A 22,620-nucleotide genomic window follows, 5' to 3' on the forward strand; every position below is an offset into this window, starting at 1 on the left:
TTTGTCGCCCGTCTGCACGCATAAAATGCGCGTAATTTCTGGCGGCCTGCATGTATGCGTAGGTACGTCCTTCGTAGTATTAATTGTGCAGGAGAGAAATCGAACCGCCTGGCGATGATTTTTTTTTCACGCTGCCGATAATGTGGGCTCAGTTGTGATCTTTTTTTATTTCCGAACGTGCAATATTTACCTCACTTGGGACACTGTGCCTCCCAATCTGAGCTTACGAGCGCAGACGACATTTCACGACAATGCTGTGTTTGACTGGCGCGAATAATAACAACTCACAAACGCTTTTGAAGTCGGTACAAGATTCCCGCGTAATATTTCAAATTATTATATTATTATTTCGTACGTTATGAGGTAAATGCTACGTTATTTGCCATATAATATTGAATCGATCAAAATATCGATCAGAGTGATATTGTGTTCATTAAGTTAGGTGTAGCAATCTCAACATACAAATACCAATTTTATAATTATTTTACCTTTAAAAATTAAATAATTTTATTATGCCTAGAGCAAAGTAAACTTGTAAGTAAGTAATTGATAAACTATTAATAACCTTTACATAATATAATATACATACTACAATTTTTTACGTACCTACTTATACTACTCTAAGAGAAGTAGTTATTTAACAAAAGCGTTACATTGTAACAATTTCTACAATATTAGGTATTTCAATAGTGTATGTGGAGTATGAGCGTTATTTTGAACGTAAAAGAGGATAAAATATTTTTTAAGAAGATGAAAAAAGCAATTTTCCAATGTCAATTATTGAAGAAAAGATATATAAATTATTCTATCAAATACAATATTCGTGTTACCGAAGTATTTTTCATTTTGAATACGTCTTTCAAATCAGTCCCATTTGGAGTGCAATTCTGGAGTTGAGGTGTACAAAGTATTAGCAATTTTTTAACAGATAGTAACTATATCCCGTTGAAAAATCACCGATCCATAGTATTTATCAAAATGATACAGCGCGTAGGTATATGCGGAGAATGTGGGATGCAAATAACCGAAAGGGGAGTATAAGATATGCCCGAATTGCGTCAGTATGTGAACTTCAACGGACCATAACCCGCGTACTACCTATCGGAGCTACACAAATGAGGAGTTTACGGCTTTGTACTAATGACATATTGTCTAAAATACTTGCATCAGTTATAATTTATGGAAGTTAGGAGTATCAATCGTGGAAACTACGTTGGCACATATGAAATGTATTACAATAAAAATCGAAAAGAGTTTGTATGCCTTTTGCATCATACCTATCATATCCAGAAGCTTGGACTTTATAACTTTGACAATAAATAAATGCTGTCGGTGAATGTGAGCGTCGTTTCGTTTCTCACCCCCCCCCCCCCCCCAAGATGTATTATATATTTAAGCATAAGCCTACCTCCACTCTGAAGGCTATTGCCGATTTTTTTCAATACCACAAAAAGGAAAATGCATGTCTTTGCATGCACTCCCTAATTTTATGATCACCGGCCGCCACTGCGTGCAATAGTGTGTGTAATATACAAATATTAAATGAGCGTCAATGCATAAACCTAAAGCAGTTGTCAGTATTCGACGTATAACGTATTCTTGACACGTGTTTAAATTTATCCCGTATTCTTCCTTACTCGAGATCGGTTGCCTGCTTCACCTTACCCGTTAGGTATTTCAGTTCCCATTATTTCTGAGTTCCTTGATTATCTTCATATCCTTTGCCTTATTACCTACTGAGGATAGTGATCAGTGAATTTAGAAGCGTTGCCAACCAGGTGGAACTAATCCAGGTGGAAGAAGATTCTTCCACCTGGAGCGATCCAGCGCTGATATTGTTGCTTCCGTTATTGTCAATTCAGTCGCTTTCTTTATAGTATCGCTCCAGCTCTCGAAATAACAAAGTGTTGTGTAGTATCAGACCCATAAAACTACAATACCTCTGTCACATTATGAGGGTTACGTGTAAATTGTACGTAAAATATTTTACCGTGGCACAGTTCGCAGTGAGCTTTCTTATCGGAAAGAGATGACTGTATACTATACGGATACGGTCTTCAATTTTAATATGAACATTAATTCAATTTTCTAAGCTGATTTTGCCAAAATTCATGAATTCAAGAATGAAAATCAAACTTAACCTAAAATTTGTTTGCTGCTGGCGTCCTCTAAAGTGTAAACCGACAACAACCGTGTTTTATTTAGGCATGAATTTTATGTGAGTAAAGAGGTTGGACGGTCTTTAATATACGGCCATATATTTCCGATATAACATTTCACGGTGAAGTGTGATACGGCGAGCTGCATACGTACAAGTTTCCGAACACGCATTATGAGAGGACAAAGGTGTAACATTCCCCAACTTGTCATCCAAGGAAAGATCAACGGTAAGCATAGCAGAGGACGACGCCACATTTCGTGGATTAGCCTATTAGACCCATACTCTGGGTCTAAACGCATATTGAAAAACAATATATGATTTTTGCCAGACCCGGGATTCGAAATTGGGACTGACAATATTATAAGCCTGACGCTCGGCCATCGTGGACTTGTTAAAAATATATTATTATGATATTTTATTTCTAATGATAATTATATTACATTTTTGGGAGATCTTATTTGGTGTGCCACGAAACAAATATTCTCCTTCCACACTGTGCTAACAAGTTGGGAAAAGTTTGACAGACACTGCTCTAAGTATTTAAAATGAGCATTGGCGTACGTCTATTTAGCAAGACTCACCTTGTTTATCGATTTTCAGTCAGTCGAGTGCTAGACGGTGGACTTGCCCTCCAAATTGTTTGTTTACGTTTTCCTGCACGCAGTAGCGTCTCAAAAGTTTTCCTTAATCAGATTAAAGTTTTCCTTTATTTTCTTGCTAGGCACTTATAATATACGAGTTCAGCAAACTCAATCCACTCTGATTGCTATTACTACTGTTATCCTTTCATGAGTCCAATATCTAAGAAATGTATTGTATGGATACATAACTAACAAATTATACCATTAAATCTAATTTAAATGCCATCTCTACTTCAACAGACAATATTGCGTGTCCACGTTTTCAGATACATTTAAATATACACTTGACAACTTTCAATAATATTTGGATAAATTAATTAGGTCAGTATGTACCTACCTATAATTTTCAAATATGCACGTGCCATTGCTGGTCATCATGTACGTGACGTCCAAGGACAACGGAAGTAAACTAGACATCGCGAACCCGACAAAAAAAAATCAGACCTGTTAAACCTTTTATGTTAATTAATACATTTTGTTTCCAACAAGTGAGCTCAATTTTTAATGGAAAGATATTTCCATTGTTACTAAGTTTAGGTAGGTACCTATTTCTATATATTATACTCAATGATTCTCCTCGATTTGCCGCCCTTCAATTAACTGCCGCCCCCAAGCGACGTCTGCCTACCCCCACGGGACGTCACTGTCTAATAGTGAAAAAAGACGACTGCAGCGCTATTTTACTTCGGAGTTATTACCCTTTTTAAATCATTATATTGTGCGATGCAATTTTTGGTTATTTTGTGTTGATACTCGACAACTCCATAAATCTATGTGTTAAAAAATCACTAAAAATACACATATAATAATAATTACTATAAAATAATTCTGTTTTTTCTTGACTCGGTTGATTTAATTCCCACTGTGCAACCCGATTTCAATTTAACTTTATTGTTTGCTTAATGGTTGTATTGAATGAATCACGCCGAGTGTAAATCTACCTTCCTTACCTCCATCATGCCTTTCTTATTTTATTTCCCTAAAAAACAGTGAAACTCCTAAGGGATTCAAAAAACATTGAATCAGATTTTCCAGAGATTCTTTCCTCGTCACAATTAGGGTATTTTTTTAGCCTTCTTGGTTAAAGCGTGTTTATTTTCATTCGAGTTGTTTTTACAGTGCTCGTATTTTAGATTAGACAACCGGTATGGTAAAGCCATGCATTGGAACCGAATGTTAGAAGTTTCTTTATCAGATATAAATTATATTTATTATCTGTATCAACACAGGCGATTGTTCGATTCTTATCAACAATCTCTTTATTAAAAAACACTGTGATGATTTTTGAGCTACGTTTTTATCAGTGATCTTTGGCAATTCTTACACTAATAAATCTCAACATCTGAACCGCTTAAGATAATATGCTAAAACATTGTTGTTTTTATTTAATAAAACGCAATTTTTTTATAGTACTTATTCCACTTTAATTAATATATTAGGACCGGTTTCGTCCGCCTCAGTTTTCAACTCCCACTGCCAAATGTCTCACTGAGGCGGCCGAAACCGGTCCTAATATATTAATTAAAGTGGAATAAGTACTATAAAAAAATTGCGTTTTATTAAATAAAAACAACAATACAATGCAGTTCCACCATGAATTGACAGTTAACAAAATAAAAGAAAAAAAATGCCAAAACATTATTTTGACATACACGTCAACCAGATTCCTATTTAATTCATATTGCGTCGGTTGCCATATGCATTTCTAGCATTGAAAGAAGGGAAATTCTAAAGTACATTGTAATACCTATAAAAATAACCCAATTCTGACATAGCCATATGGCCCAGAAAACTTTTATTTCAAAAAAAAATCTGCCTTTTTCTCAATGTCAGTAGCAATGCTCTGCCTCGCCGTGATGGCTAAAAAAAAACATTCATCAAAATGTATTTGGAGGTATGGTGAAGGGGTGGTGATGGAATATCGTTGATGCTTGGTTGTTGAGATGAGACTTTATTGGTTGATACAATAATACACTGAATACAATTAATAATAAGGATAATGATGTGAGATTATAATCGCGAGGTAATGATGTACTCATGAGATGGATATGATCAAGAGATTAATTATAAGAATGCACTGAGAGATTTGATTTGAGTGGAATGACGGATGTACTATGTCGAGCGAAGAAGTCGTGACAATATAGTAGTACGTCTTGTGACGGACTCGATGAGTTGAGTATAGATTCATAGAGTGTTCTTCTTATTTATATTAATGCAGTATATGTATTACATACCATAGATATTATCGTAATTCTCAATCAAAACAAACACTACTTGTCTAGTTATGATTGAGGAAACGTTGACAATTATAATTGCTATAATGTTTTGTTTTAATAACAAAACCTACATATTAAAGTGTGCCATTCATTTAATGCTGAGTGGTGTGATTACTAGGTATATGTATACCTCAATCTCACGCATCACAAAACGTTAAAGTGTGTTTTTTCGATAGATACTTTGTAAAAAATTAACATTTATAATAATTATTCCCCCTATCAATTTAATTTCAGTAGAAACTTCAGTGAAACTTTAAGAACGAACAGTGCATTTACATTTGAATGTGATTCGTAAATAATTTATGCTGGAGATATATGAAGAATCCTGAGTATAAAAACGTAATTAGTAAGTAGTGCAAATAAAGTAACTTAAGGCCTACCAGACGACAGAGGAGGAGGAAATTTTATTGAAAATTTACATTTTAAAATGTTTTAATTATAATTATTAAATACGTACGTGTCTAAAAACATTAAAAAGAAAAATATGTTTTATTTAAAATCATAAATTTTAAATTCGTAAAAGGATCCATTAGGTAGGATTATTTTAAATAATGATCATGTTTAATATCAAAATTTAGTTTAATAAGTTTTTTTAATGTATTGAAAAGATGGTTGTCTAATTAAATATCTAAAAATCGTATAAATTCATAGTTTTAATGGTTTATACATGTATTTAAAAAAAAAACATCGATTTAATTAAGAACTTGGGTCACGAGCCAGACGAAGAAGAGAAAGAGTACCACTTTTTTGCCGGCGTATTTACGCATTTATGTATTATACCTACGCCGTTTACACTGTATGAATTTACTGCTGCGCCCATAACAATAAATTGCACGTGTAAACATGTATTATCGGGCAAGTTGCAAGATTGCATGCAATGATAAAAAAAGTTTCACGCGATAAATTGGAACTTGCGTATCGTATGCGCATGCGTAGTAGAACGATAGTGGTGAACCTGCCGGAAAAAATACGAACTACATCGCACAGAGCATTTTGGCGTTTAATCCTCACAACCTATTAAATAGCACCATACAATGACAACAACGCGTCTCGTTTAAGCTTGAAGAATGAGTTTGGCTAGATGGTCAGCACTATAAATTACGTGTTAACAGTTATTATCGCGATAGTTTAATTTAATTCATGTACGTGTACAAACGCTATTAGGATATATAGGTACTTAGGCTATGTCAATATGATGTTATGGTTATTTAGTTAGATGCCAGAATGGTACCGGTTGACCCAGCTAAAATCCGAGCCCTGTTTCTTCTTCGAAACTAACCATGATTTGTGATTGATTTAGTTTAGATGCTATTTATCCAAAGAGGGTTGTTCGGATTTCAGTACGAATCGGAAACATCGTAGGAACATAAAGTATAAAAAATAAACTTGGCAAAAGTATTTAGTGCCTTTCCTTCAGTATGCAATTATCGTAAATTCAAGCAGGTAGAGTGATTAATCGTCTGTTTTGCGAGGGTTGTTCTGATTTTAGCGCGACGCATCTGGAGGGAAACTGAAAGTTTCATTAAAGGTACATAGACTGGATGATTTTATTTTATCTGTTTTGAAACTTTACTCGATTCTTGTAATTCTTATACTAATATAGGTACATAACTTTCAATGATAAAATTATAATCCTCTTGAGATAATGAATTCAAATTTATTTATATTATGAAATTATACATTATCTTCACAGAACAGATAATATATTTTATTCCGATAGGCTGAGTTAGAGGCTGAGCTATTACCAATACAGTAAATTTGGACGTAGGGTTTTGAATGTATTAGTGTCCTACGAAAATGAATCACGCATTATAGACGTGCAATCAGGGACGGCTCTTGTATAGGAGCAAAGGTGCACTGATCTCCCAAATTATTACGTAACTATGTAATAATAAGTACTTATTCAAATACCTACATATTGTATGAATTAATTATTGTAAAATATCTTTAATTTGTCGCCCGTCTGCACGCATAAAATGCGCGTAATTTCTGGCGGCCTGCATGTATGCGTAGGTACGTCCTTCGTAGTATTAATTGTGCAGGAGAGAAATCGAACCGCCTGGCGATGATTTTTTTTTCACGCTGCCGATAATGTGGGCTCAGTTGTGATCTTTTTTTATTTCCGAACGTGCAATATTTACCTCACTTGGGACACTGTGCCTCCCAATCTGAGCTTACGAGCGCAGACGACATTTCACGACAATGCTGTGTTTGACTGGCGCGAATAATAACAACTCACAAACGCTTTTGAAGTCGGTACAAGATTCCCGCGTAATATTTCAAATTATTATATTATTATTTCGTACGTTATGAGGTAAATGCTACGTTATTTGCCATATAATATTGAATCGATCAAAATATCGATCAGAGTGATATTGTGTTCATTAAGTTAGGTGTAGCAATCTCAACATACAAATACCAATTTTATAATTATTTTACCTTTAAAAATTAAATAATTTTATTATGCCTAGAGCAAAGTAAACTTGTAAGTAAGTAATTGATAAACTATTAATAACCTTTACATAATATAATATACATACTACAATTTTTTACGTACCTACTTATACTACTCTAAGAGAAGTAGTTATTTAACAAAAGCGTTACATTGTAACAATTTCTACAATATTAGGTATTTCAATAGTGTATGTGGAGTATGAGCGTTATTTTGAACGTAAAAGAGGATAAAATATTTTTTAAGAAGATGAAAAAAGCAATTTTCCAATGTCAATTATTGAAGAAAAGATATATAAATTATTCTATCAAATACAATATTCGTGTTACCGAAGTATTTTTCATTTTGAATACGTCTTTCAAATCAGTCCCATTTGGAGTGCAATTCTGGAGTTGAGGTGTACAAAGTATTAGCAATTTTTTAACAGATAGTAACTATATCCCGTTGAAAAATCACCGATCCATAGTATTTATCAAAATGATACAGCGCGTAGGTATATGCGGAGAATGTGGGATGCAAATAACCGAAAGGGGAGTATAAGATATGCCCAAATTGCGTCAGTATGTGAACTTCAACGGACCATAACCCGCGTACTACCTATCGGAGCTACACAAATGAGGAGTTTACGGCTTTGTACTAATGACATAATTATTGTCTAAAATACTTGCATCAGTTATAATTTATGGAAGTTAGGAGTATCAATCGTGGAAACTACGTTGGCACATATGAAATGTATTACAATAAAAATCGAAAAGAGTTTGTATGCCTTTTGCATCATACCTATCATATCCAGAAGCTTGGACTTTATAACTTTGACAATAAATAAATGCTGTCGGTGAATGTGAGCGTCGTTTCGTTTCTCACCCCCTCCCCCCCCAAGATGTATTATATATTTAAGCATAAGCCTACCTCCACTCTGAAGGCTATTGCCGATTTTTTTCAATACCACAAAAAGGAAAATGCATGTCTTTGCATGCACTCCCTAATTTTATGATCACCGGCCGCCACTGCGTGCAATAGTGTGTGTAATATACAAATATTAAATGAGCGTCAATGCATAAACCTAAAGCAGTTGTCAGTATTCGACGTATAACGTATTCTTGACACGTGTTTAAATTTATCCCGTATTCTTCCTTACTCGAGATCGGTTGCCTGCTTCACCTTACCCGTTAGGTATTTCAGTTCCCATTATTTCTGAGTTCCTTGATTATCTTCATATCCTTTGCCTTATTACCTACTGAGGATAGTGATCAGTGAATTTAGAAGCGTTGCCAACCAGGTGGAACTAATCCAGGTGGAAGAAGATTCTTCCACCTGGAGCGATCCAGCGCTGATATTGTTGCTTCCGTTATTGTCAATTCAGTCGCTTTCTTTATAGTATCGCTCCAGCTCTCGAAATAACAAAGTGTTGTGTAGTATCAGACCCATAAAACTACAATACCTCTGTCACATTATGAGGGTTACGTGTAAATTGTACGTAAAATATTTTACCGTGGCACAGTTCGCAGTGAGCTTTCTTATCGGAAAGAGATGACTGTATACTATACGGATACGGTCTTCAATTTTAATATGAACATTAATTCAATTTTCTAAGCTGATTTTGCCAAAATTCATGAATTCAAGAATGAAAATCAAACTTAACCTAAAATTTGTTTGCTGCTGGCGTCCTCTAAAGTGTAAACCGACAACAACCGTGTTTTATTTAGGCATGAATTTTATGTGAGTAAAGAGGTTGGACGGTCTTTAATATACGGCCATATATTTCCGATATAACATTTCACGGTGAAGTGTGATACGGCGAGCTGCATACGTACAAGTTTCCGAACACGCATTATGAGAGGACAAAGGTGTAACATTCCCCAACTTGTCATCCAAGGAAAGATCAACGGTAAGCATAGCAGAGGACGACGCCACATTTCGTGGATTAGCCTATTAGACCCATACTCTGGGTCTAAACGCATATTGAAAAACAATATATGATTTTTGCCAGACCCGGGATTCGAAATTGGGACTGACAATATTATAAGCCTGACGCTCGGCCATCGTGGACTTGTTAAAAATATATTATTATGATATTTTATTTCTAATGATAATTATATTACATTTTTGGGAGATCTTATTTGGTGTGCCACGAAACAAATATTCTCCTTCCACACTGTGCTAACAAGTTGGGAAAAGTTTGACAGACACTGCTCTAAGTATTTAAAATGAGCATTGGCGTACGTCTATTTAGCAAGACTCACCTTGTTTATCGATTTTCAGTCAGTCGAGTGCTAGACGGTGGACTTGCCCTCCAAATTGTTTGTTTACGTTTTCCTGCACGCAGTAGCGTCTCAAAAGTTTTCCTTAATCAGATTAAAGTTTTCCTTTATTTTCTTGCTAGGCACTTATAATATACGAGTTCAGCAAACTCAATCCACTCTGATTGCTATTACTACTGTTATCAAATTTAATGAAACAATAGTACACCCCTGTGATTACAATGTAATTTGTAGAAAAACACTTTATAAAAGAAAATTGACCAACCTTATCAAACCGTTTAACAAATGGCGGTAAAGTATTCATTCATCAGCTCTATAGAGGTGTGCCGAAGGGAATGGGACAACTGGACGCCAGGACAATTGGACGCCGCACTGTCGTAGACATGTATACATAACGTAGACGAGGAATTTTAATCAGTTTCTATCTACTACTTAGTAGTTTTAATTCATTTTACTCTTAACATAATGTTTTTTTTATTGCAGATTGAGAATTACCATGCCTAAGGCTTTATATAAAAATAAAAAACTCTTTTTTCGTTCGAACTTAAACATATGCACGATTAACTCATTATTTACGTGTGCACATTTAAATTCTCACCAACTATTAAATCATAATATAATAATTTAAATATAAATAATAATATTAAATATATTTTTTAAGAGTACCTATAAGTACCTAACGTCTATTTATTTTCGAATTGCGTGGCGTCCAGTTGTCCCGGCGCCAAATCGTCCTAGACCCATTCCGAATCAGTTATTTTTACGACTTTTGAAAATATGTAGCATTTTCACTTACTCTTCTTGGTCGTTTCCGCATTGCTGAGGAACGTGACCACCTTTTGTGACCACATGAAATTTGTCACCTTTTAAGCGACCAAGATTTTTCATCCCTCTCGATCCTCTGCTTCTCTCAGGGCAAAGTGAACGCTGCCAGCAGTCAGCTCCTTCGCTTGGTCGCTCCAGCGCGCCGACGCTCTTCCCTGGAGGTCATCCAAAACCACCAGTCGCTCCAGGTCATCCGGTCCGCGCCGACAATATGTAAAAAAAAGCTGCAGGACGTCTATTTGAAATTGGAAAAAATTCCCCAATAGTAATTGTAGCTTGAAACACAAAAAATGTTTTTTAAATATTTCGATATTACAGAACAAAAATCGAATTAAGATATATAGGTAGGTTTGTAATTTCTAAATTTCGCTTCCTTTCACATTTTATGGTTTGGCGTTAGGCTAGTTTAGAATTGAATAGACATATTGTCGAGAGCCGCTCCTTTATCTGCAGTCTCTGGATGATTGACTGGTTCGTCCTGTGTTCCGTCCAAGAAATACAAAGCATTCGGCTCTAACACTTTATCTCGAAGGCATCAATTTCCATCCGCTCCCTTTCCTTCGGGGTTCATGACTCGACACCCTACAAAAATATGGAGAACACTAATTATTTTCGCACAAGCATAATTTTTGTGGCAATTGAAATTCCCCGATCCTTCCATATAGTTGTAATATGTGTCATCACAGAACAGATTAATAAATAGAATTCAGATACCCCCAATATACTACATTTTAAAGTAGAGCTTTGAATGTGTGAGTGTCCTACAAAAATGAAGCACACATTATATACATGCAATAGTGTGTGTTTCAACCTTCAAATACACCAATATTGAATGAGCGTCAGTGCACAAACCGAGAGCAGTTGTCAGAACGAAGGACATGCTTATAATGACGTATTCTTGAAACGTATTTAAGTTTCTCATATTTTACCACACTCGAGAACGGTTACCTGTTACTCCATACCCGTTAGATATTTCAGTTCCCATTAATTCTGTGTTAACTGCGTGTCATCGTAATTTTCGCAATTTGTGTACACCTTCTAACGTACACATTTCCGCTAAAAAAATCTTCGATAAATATATGACGTCGGGAGAGACTCGAACCCGCATCCGTCGGTTTCCATCCAAAGTGCTTTACCAATTAGTCATCTGCATTCTACCTAATTACAAGGAATTATCATCATCATCAGGGGCGCGACAACCCGGTGTGGGTCTTGGCCTCCTCCAACAGCTCCCTCCACCTGTCCCTATCCAGTGTGGCCACTTTCCAATTCGGTACCCCCAGAATACGGCAGTCACTAGCAGCTCCATCCAAGCAGCGAATCTTTGGCCTGCTTCTTCTTCTACGCCCTTCACTCTCTTTGCAAGTTCATTGTCATTCATACGGTGCACATGACCTAGCCATCGCAGTCTCCCAATCTTAATTGATTGAACTGCGCTGCAATCTTCGTACAGCCCGTAGAGCTCAGCATTATATCTTCTCCTCCAATTGGTACCGTCCCTGATCGATCCATATATACGGCGGAGAATTTTTCTTTCAAAACTGTTCAGGACTCGTTCATTTCGCAGAGTTAATATCCAGGTTTCCGATGCGTAGGTGAGCACTGGCTTTACAAGACAGTGTCGAGAGGTCGAGAGGTATCGAGTTTAGAAGAGGGACTCGAACCCGAATCCGTCGGTTTCCACCCAAAGTGCACAACCAATTAGTCGTCTGCGTTCTACCTAATTACAAATTGCGTTAAGAGCATTGTGAGCACCAGTGAAATGGCAAATAATTTTCAACAGTAGGTACGACGAAATTTTGCACTCGTTGTCAATCGGAGACCGAAAGTCGAGGTGTGAGCACGTCAATTCGTTTTGTCATGGCGTCGGAGGAATATAATCTTAAATCGTATAAAGATGACTAAAAACTTTACGTATGTACTTGAAAAAGAAAACATGTCCATGAATATACTATTATTATTACTAATATAACAAGAAACATAACATCAAATGGATGCATGTTGAAGTTTTATGACAAATTATATTTCGTTCGGCACGCGTCATTTGCACAATCCGCGCATCGCATAGTCACAATCTTTTTAGACCATGCCTCAACTGAAGTATAGCCTTAAAATTTTCAATCGGTTTTTATGATGTATATTATTAAAATTTACGACAGCGAATAAATGCGATAAGTTTACATAATGAGGATATGTTTACTTGAAGCCTCTCCAGAGATACGACACTGTCCCTCGGGAGGTAAAAATAACCGCCAATTACTTACGGACAAGGGCACGTTGGGCTTGGCCGAGTTATGTTGGCTCATAACTTGATCCTCTGTTTGCCGTCCTGGTAAATAAACTCAGTTATTGAATTAGCGATAATTATACGGGCACTCAATTTCGATTAAGTGCTCGCCTCCCCTCCTTTTAAACTTTCATAATTAACTGCAGCAGGTAACTAAGTATTCTGCCCTTAGGAAGGGGGCAGTAACTTCCCTAAGGAAAAAGGCAGTAACTCACAAAATTTGTGAAATTGAGTTGTGAATGCCATCCGTCAGGTATTTTTGAAAGCTATATATTCTGTTCACTTTAAAATCAGTATTATCACTAAAATACAGTTAAAATCCTTAGTGAAAAAATGGACATCTGCTAAAATAATACGGGTCTAGGACGATTTGGCACCGGATAACTGGACGCCACGGAATTCGAAAATATATAGACGTTAGGTACTTAAAAAAAATATTCAATATTATTATTTATATTTAAATGATTATATTATAATTTAATAGAGTTGTTGAGAATGTAAATATGCAGACGTAAACAATGATTTAATCGTGCATATGTTTTAGTTCTAACCAGGGCTTTTTTTTAAAAAAAAAAGGTGCCGGAACTCACTTCATGTCAAGCTTTTTACTAAATAAAATTATATTCAAATGTCACTTAAATGAAATTTAAAGGAGCTATGTGTCATGTCCATGATCATTGGGCTTCTCCCAATAGATAAAATTAATTATTAGGTATACCCATGTCACCTGACCTCCTAGTCAACAATGGGCGTACGTACGTCCATTATTCCTTGATTAACTGTCAAAATATTTAAATTGTACTTAGCACGTAAGAATTATTTTATTTAATTAATAATAAGGAGTATGTGAGGGAAGGGTGGCAACACTGCTAGACAGTCTATGGTAGCGAGCCAAAGGGTTGACATCTGACTCTCGCGACTCGTAGCGTGACACAAATAAAATTCGAGAAAAATAACAATTTAGTTTTTAATTTTTGTGAATCCCGGGTCCCGCCGACATCCTGAGCTAGCCACGGGTCCCGGGATATAACAATTGGCGCCCCACGTTGGGCGCCAACTTGACATATCCTCAGGGTCTTTCATGTGGTTTAGCTCAGTCGGCGACCCCCAGGTGTCAAAGATTTTATTAAGTATAACTATTTGTAGATTTTTATATATTTTTTTTTTAGACTCGGGACTGTAATGTGATAAAGGGACACGGGGAAAACAACACAATTTTTCTTTTAAAGCTTCACTTTTATTATGTTTATTTTTTTTTACGAGTACATTATTTTAATTTAACTTCCCGACAGTCAGCCTTTATCGGTTGGCCCTTGGACGCTAACTGATTGCGACGGGGTTCACAATGCAATCTCAAGCTCAAAACATATCGGAAGCGCGATGGGGTTCTTCTTTACTAATAACGCGACACACAATAATTTCACAATGGATGGTGTTGCCATTTTAATATTATTGCGTATTTAGAATTTAGATTTTACTATTAAAAACGATTCTACTGAATTTAAATTACATTCACCCATCGCGCTGTACAATTTATGTTACCTTATTAAACATTATTAAACATTATTAAACAGTATTATACATTATTAAAACATTAATTTATAACTTAACTAGAATATATTGACGGGTTATCAAGGAGCTTGGTTGCATGTTTTGTTACGCCGACGATTTTTGAGATTAGGTAACATGTTTCAGCCTTTTCTGAAGTTACAGTGTAGGCACTAGCAATAGGCTAATGTGAGAGTGTATCATATGCCACGAAGCGAACAAAAAAAGGTTGATTTTTACGATAATTTTTTATTTTAGTCAAAACAAAGCTACAGAAACAATAAAATACATACATTATATTTGAAATATATTGTACAAATAAGACTAAATAAGACTAACTTTAAAATATAATTGTAAATACATATGTAATGTATTTATTTATGAACTTGAATAAAAGTTTAGAGTGATTTCCAAAGTTTTTTCCAATTCTCGTCTGATACATCATCTCGATTCCTTTTCTTAGTGTTAGAGTCTAAGACCGAATGTCTTCCTTTAAGTAACCACCTATCAACATATTTTGAAGGATCGAAAAGTGTCAAGGGTGGTCCCACGAGTTTGATGAACAAGAGTGCCGAAACTGTTTTAGTGTTTAACGAAGCTCTTGTTGGGGTAATAATAAGATTCATTTGCGAAAACCCCCGTTCACATTCACTTGAAGAAATGGGAATAGAATTCAGAGCATATACCAAACGCAAGAGTTTTTCAGAATATGTCTTTTCGAGAATGTATTCGCGAAATCCACGAATCATTTCTCGTTCATCTAGTTGTAGCCTGATCGAAATGTTTCTAATTTCCATCTCTCCAAATGTCAACCGATTATCAATGTCTTCAGGCCAATATTTTTGGTCAAGTACGCGAGCCCAAAGTGCAAACTCAACATCTTTATTATCTAGCAGCCTTTTTTCAATTGACGTTTTCAACGTGGAATAAAATATTTTCGGATTAATAGGAGGATCGTGAATACGTGAAGTAAAACTCCACGAAAATGCAGATTGCTTATAGCAGCTGCAGCACATTTATAATAGGGTCCAAAATTCTGTTTTCTTTCTTCAAAAACTTGAACGAGTTCATTTATTTTTCGATTTTCAATGTAAAGGTTCACATTGCGATTTTGTAGGTCCAAACTAAGTTCCGACAATTCTTGGAGAGCGTCGCACATCAATGCTAGATCCAATAAAAATGCTGTTGATGTTATTTTGTTCTTTAAGCCACTGTAAGTACACTTGTCATTTTTATCTCTTGTAGGGTCATTCATCGCTTCTTCAAAATGACGCACAAGGGATTCATAATTATTCCACACAGCCGAAACTGAACGAAAACTAGATGCCACCCATCGGGTACTTAAAACTCTTCCGATTTTCAGTACCTCAACGCCTAGTGATTCTGCACATAAATGCAACTCTCTATTATTTTTCGGCGACGCGTGGTATAAAACATAAAGTTTATCAATAAATGATTTGAATCTATTGATCCCTGAAATTTTTTTTACAACATCACTTACTGATAATTTTAATCTGTGATTAGTACAATGCCAAACTATAATTGAAGGAAATTTTTCTGTCAGCAATTTTTTCACTCCATTTTTAGAACCTAACATCACAGCAGCGCCGTCGCATGCAACCGAAACTAAATATTTTTTTAAATATTCTTCTGTCATCCCATATAAATCAAGAGATTGGAGTAATGATTCAAATATTCCTTTTGCCGTTACGTCTTTAAGTTCAATCAAATCCAAAAACAAATTAATTGGTGAATTCATTCCAACACTTTCGACACAGCATCGAACATACACAATGAGGGTGGTTTTTTGGCTTATGGTGGTAGACTCATCAATTATCAAAGAAATTATATTTTTCGATTGAACAATTTCTTTGAAAACATTTTTTCTCATTTCATCACATATATGATTTACAATGTTAACACATGCGTTAGTGGAATGGAGAATATGACCCATTTCGATCCCATTTAGTTCTTGGAGATTAATTTCACTTTCAAACATATTGAATGATTGATTTTCCTTAGCTACTTTATATGCAGTTCGAAAAATGTTTGCTGTTATTACTTTTTCGCGAGATAACGATTTTTAAAAAGTATTTTCAATCTGCTTTTTTTTGGCTTCAGAAATGATTTTTAACGCTGCTTTGTGTGCAATAGATCCTCTGTGATCGAAATTTTTTTTTCGAAGTGACCCCAATTGTAGCTTCCTCTCTTTCCCAGAACACGTGATTTCATTATTGGCCCATTCTTTGGATATTTTCATTCCCATTGTCGTTTCAGTTCCAAGAGTTCCAACGTTTCTGCAAATTGTGCAGCCAAGTTTCATTTTGTGTACGTTCAACCATTCGTTTTTTGAGCAAAAATCGTTTTTTTGATCTAATGACCAGCAGTCTGGCCAATCGTTTTGAGTTCGACCTTGATCCCCGAGATCAGCTAGAGATGATTCAGGAACATCTACATGTACCGATATTTCCATATCTTCTGTCATCGTTTCTGTTTTGAGCTTTTTATTTGCGGAATCGGCGCCGCTGCCGGTGGTTGAGAAGTAACAGGAAATTTTTTTCATATTTAAACTTGGGGTTGCACTAAATAATATATAAAATAGTTGCACAACACGTAATCGTAACACAAACTGACTAAACAAACGTAAATAACAATATACGCAGATGCTGCCATGCGATAAACGTCAAACTGTCAAAATCATAATACGCAGCATACGTATGAAGCTAGTTACATACGCATGTTTGCTATTTAAACTATACGGTTACTTCACTAACACTAACACGCCAACATTCAAAATGGCTTCCACCTGTACCTTATTTTATCATTTTAACGAATTATTATTGTAATTACTTAAGCGCAAATATTTTTTCGTTTAATTGATTTTGAAATAAAACCGTGAAAAAAGGTGCCGGAACGCCGTTCCACCGCGTTAAATGGAAAAAAAAGCCCTGGTTCTAACGAAGAAAGAGTTTTTTATTATATATAGAGCCTTAGGCATGGTAATTCTCAATCCGCAATAAAGAATACATTATATTGTTAAGAATAAAATGAATTTAAACTACTAAGTAGTAGACAGAAACTGATTAAAATACCTCGTCTACGTTCTGTATACGTGTCTACGACAGTGCGGCGTCCAATTGTCCGGAGGCCAGTCGTCCCATTCCCAATAATACATATCACACTCACAATAATACTTAGCAAAAAGGCAGTAATTGCACCTATTTATTGCAGTTACTGCTTGTTTATTATTACTTTGTTTGTATTTTAACATCCTACTACAGTGTTACCATCTTTTTCTATGCTGATTATAGTACAAAGGCGTAAAAATTATAGTATTTCTGTAAAAAATGTAGTACAGGAACATTTTTCATCTTGAATCATTTAAAATTATAGTATTTTGGCATATTTGGCGTAAAATTATAGTAATTTACATTTTTAGCGTAATCAAAAATATAGTACGGTTGGCAACACTGCCCTACTAATAAAAAATATCACCGTTTTTTATTCTTAATTCACAGTACTAAAATTTAAAAAAAAACACATTAAGTATGTCATTTATCTTGAAAGTGTGTGAGAGTCAGTTACTGCCTTCTTCCTTGGAAGGGCAGTATTCACCTTTAAGCAGCAGCGATTTTATTTGACGCATATGACGCAATCGATTCAACAGACGATTTAAAAAGGAGCCTAGGAACAGTTCAAAGTAGTGATTTACACAATTATTAAAAATTCTTCGATATTTCTCATAATGTCAGTATGCAATTTATTCAATATCAAACGGGCTTATAAACAGATACGTATGTACTTGTACACATAAAATAAATCACTAATATTATTATTTATCATCAGTTCATCACTATCGTCTTCAATAATAATTATTTTTAGCTACAGGTGTGATTCTAGGATGAAGATATGTTGATATTTTTACTAGATTGGTAGTTAAAATTTATGGTTTTATTTTTTTATCATGGAAGCCTTCATAATTGGTCAGTGTTGAGACACGCTTTTACGTCCATAAACACACCACTGCATTTATATACATATTATGCAAAGACTATATGGAAAAAAACAGACCTATACCCTGTACCTACTTTAATTATTATTACTATCAGTTTGATAATTCCGTTTCTGAGCATATTAATTACCTATGTGTGTTGTTCTGAAACTATGTAGATATTGTTACCAACTTAATAACACATTGCCAGGGCATGTCAAACGATAGTCTATTGTTTTTAAGAAACTTGACCAAAACAGTACGCTTAATTATTTTACAACGTTTTTATTAGCTCGTATTCTTGTTTGTCCGATGGTTGTTTGTCCAGTACAAATCTTGCAATCGATTTTTAACTAACTTCCCGACTAGCTAGACATTTCAAACTTTTAGAATATATCAGAACACGATGCCAATGCATTATTTTAATACTTTTAGCCATCTTTAAGTAGAATTGGATTCATTTTGAGTTAATTCTCTTCTGTATGAAAAGTTATTTCGGAAGGAATCCGTAATCAAATCCACTATTATTGGTTGCTAAGGGGGTGGTCCTAGCAACTAAATTATTAATATAGACGTGCGTTACTATGGAAATCAAAATGACATTTCAATATTCTATATTTGTTTGTTTGTTGCAAAATAGCAAAAAAATGATTTGTTGGCAATTGCCTTATTTGTCCTAAATTATTAATACATAGAATTGTCAAGTTTATATGATTCAACAGAAAATTTAAAAACGTGGTAGGTATATAAAAAGTTCTTTTTATCTTGTAATTATTTAATTTCAGAATGCGTGTGATTGAAACAAGCAAGGTTCAACAAAACAACAAACCGACAGACGCCTTCCAAATCGCAGAATAGCGGTTTTACCTAGTAACTGAACGTTTTTTCATACTCGAGGACGAACTCACTGCCCGTAATACTATTTTCCCGCATATACATTTAAATTTCTTTATTGCTGTTGGTGTCAATTCTTTAAAGAGAATATATTAATTCAAATAAAACACAATAATATGTAGTAGGTTTACAAGGCTCGAAATGAACCGGAGCGCACCGGAGCGCACCAAAACTATCACTCCGTCTCGTGGAAATATTAAGGCTATACTTCAGCTGAGGCATGGTTTAAAAAGATCGTGTCTAGGCGATGCGCGGATTGTGCAAATGATGCGAGCCGAACGAAATATAATTTGTCATAAAAATTCAACATGCGTCCTTTTAATGTTATGTTTATTATTATATTCGTAATAATAATAGTATATTCATTGACATGTTTTCTTTTTCAAGTACATGCGGAACGTTTTTTAGTCATCTTTACACGATTTAGAAATATATTCCTCCGACGCCATCACAAAACAAATTGACGTGCGAACAGGTCGACTATCACTCTCCGACTGGCAACGCCACCGAAATTTCGTTCCACATACTGTTGAAAATTATTTGCCGTTTCACTTATGTACACTCTTAACTTGATCGTTTGAGCTAGTCTGATACGCCATATGATAAAAAATCTAACACACTTATTTTTTTTAAACATATACAATTAGATAACTACCTATGTCAATATTTTTGTAAAATTATCGAGCGCTCCGGTTCGTAAAATATTCCATTTCGAGCGCTGACTGTATTCCACATAGTCTAATAATAATCAGGACCGGTTTCGTCCGCTTCAATGTGATATTGTTAAATTATACAAAATATACACAATATTATTAGTGAATAGCTCAAATTAAAATGCTTTTAGGCTTCAATGCGTTTCTGCCATTTTGTGACTTGGTCCGTTGTGGTGTATTTTCCACAGTACCGTTGTTTTTGGACAAATTATAATAGAACATAATTTACATGTGTGTTTTCAATTTTCCAGAGATACAGACCGAATCCCGTGGTACTCCAGTCATGTTCTTTTCTGGATCCTCTCATGTCTTCTTCTTTCCTGGCCGCTTCGGATTCTCATCGAGTGCAACACCGCTTACGTTCACTATACGGTAACACATTATATTTGTAAATTGATATAAATTAGACTTATTTTAATATTATAAAATAATACAGTTATTATGATTGGCGTTGCATATAGGTATGTGGTGAACTAGTGGCGGAATATCTGCTCGTGAAGCCGTGGATCGCGGATTCGAACTCCGCATCTGCCAAAATTACACGTCGTTTCAATCCATACAGTGACGTCCCGTGGGGTTAGGCAGGTCGAAGAGCGTCGAATGAATGAACGAATACATAAAATAAAATTAATGCCTTTATTGCAGGTCACCAAAATCTTTGGCGTCAACTACGACATCGACACCAACAGGCGCCTCGATCTGGAGACCCACAATTCCCAGTATACCCCGAATGTTGGACCAAGACACCAATCTTCAGGACCTGGCTTCACCAACCAAACGGCGACGCTGGCCAACCAAAACAGTTTCGATTCCGAGAACGGGTCCGCCCAGCACATCAACATTCTGGCCCTAGCGAGGAGCAGAAATGGTCTCGACTACAGTGGAGCCATGTCTCACACCAGCACCATCGATAGCTTAGAACTTTTTGCAACAATCAGAGAAAACTGTGCCCTCGTGCCGTCTTATTCTGAAGCTCTTCTTCTTTCTAATAACGAAGCATTTCAAGAGGATTGTCAAGACACTGCTGAATTGTTATGTTCCAATGATGGAAATAATTGTGCTCAAATTAAAAACAATCCATCTGAGTTTCTTTGCGCCAATTATGAAAGTGCCCATAAAATGGGTTCCAGTAACGGCTCCGTTTCTAATGCGTGTAATATTATTAGGGTAACTGAGGAAGGAGATCGAACTAAAATAGACAGTCAAGAATTAATGCCGCAGTGCAATCTAGAAGACAGTCTTAGCTTACCGTCAACTAGCGCCATTAACGGAAGCTCGATTGATTTAATTGAGAATGAATGTCCACAATCAACCACAGCTAGAATAGTTTCTGATGCAACTTCAGAGACGGGGAATCAAAATAGCAACCCGAGTGGGAAAACAGGTGATAATCTTGTGACTCCAAGAAAGAAGCTACGAATTCTTGAACAGTTTAACGTATCACATGTCTCCACGACGCATTCAAGTGACGATGACCACTTTTTATTAGAAACTAATGCCAATGGAAGTGGTGAAATTGTGCCAAGGAGTAAATATTCTTCCATGCACGTGACTCAATCAAACTATAGCCTTTGTACGGCTAATAACAATTCCATCCATACCGATAGGGAAATATATAATCTTGGTGATAAAGATAGAGCACAAAATCGTAAATCTTGGGCAGGCTTCCTTACAAAGCCTGCTGGTAACACACCAGGAAGTAATAACAGACTTCACGGCAACGGACGCGTTAGACCAGTGCCTTTTTTGAATAATTGTAGAAGAAACTCTCTTACAGAAACGCTGATAAAAAATAATAACTCTTCAAAAGATCACCCGTTACATAATAGAGAAAATGAAAGTCAGAATGAAAGATTGATAACGATCGGAGACGAAGAAGAAACCGATAACACCAACAACGATGATGAGATTCCAATCTCCCAGATGGAATCCATTGATCGAAACCTTAGAGACCAAGAAAATAGCGACGTCACCAACCGTAGTCTATATTTTGCAAGTCCGCTGCTAGAGATATGCCCCGCTGATCCTTTCGGAGGACGAGTCCAGACGACTCCCACTGAGGACCCTCCTCCTTATGAAGTTGCCGTCAATTTACCAGTTCTTAGACGAATAACCAGGTCTGTTACGGATAGGGGCGAGTTGTTCGGACAATCTAGGGCGTTTATTAGTGATACACTATTGAATAGGAGGTCTTGTGTTGATAATGTTGTCTCTGGCACAGATGCTGTTCGGTTGATTCAGAATTCTATAACGCCCAGAAACAATCTGGACGTGGAAACGATTTTGTGAGTAGAGATCAATAAATAGTAATTGATATTTAATGAACGTGTCAAGTCTCTAAAGAGTCTAAAGTGAACCAAGTCCATTATTTATATTTCCCTGCAATAATTTTAATTTAAATGACCCAATTTATAAATCCAGCGTAATTCATCATAGATTTAGAACAAGACTTAACACATCTTGAGCGGGAAGGGTATTTCTACCCGCGCGCCGTACCGGTGCTCGTCGGCGGGACGGGTAGAAATACCTTTTACGCCGGCTCCACTTGAAGTGCGGGAAAGGTATTTCTAC

The 22,620-nt window shown here is 35.8% G+C and overlaps 1 protein-coding gene across 1 annotated transcript in view; it reads left to right on the top strand.

The window, feature by feature from the left end:
- The window catches only part of LOC147070830 (uncharacterized), a 359,669-nt gene extending 337,331 nt beyond the window's left edge, over positions 1-22,338 (top strand). Inside the window, exons 8-9 of the mRNA XM_085949252.1 lie at positions 20,301-20,421; positions 20,695-22,338. Coding sequence (XP_085805378.1) covers positions 20,301-20,421; positions 20,695-22,338 — 1,765 coding nt within the window. The remainder of the gene's footprint in view (positions 1-20,300; positions 20,422-20,694) is intronic.
- The last annotated feature ends 282 nt before the right edge of the window (positions 22,339-22,620 follow it).

This window comes from Rhyacophila brunnea, unplaced genomic scaffold (assembly GCF_057557595.1).
Source record: "Rhyacophila brunnea isolate RB1 unplaced genomic scaffold, BYU_Rbru_1.0 scaffold_21, whole genome shotgun sequence".
NCBI classification, from domain to species: Eukaryota; Metazoa; Arthropoda; class Insecta; order Trichoptera; family Rhyacophilidae; genus Rhyacophila; species Rhyacophila brunnea.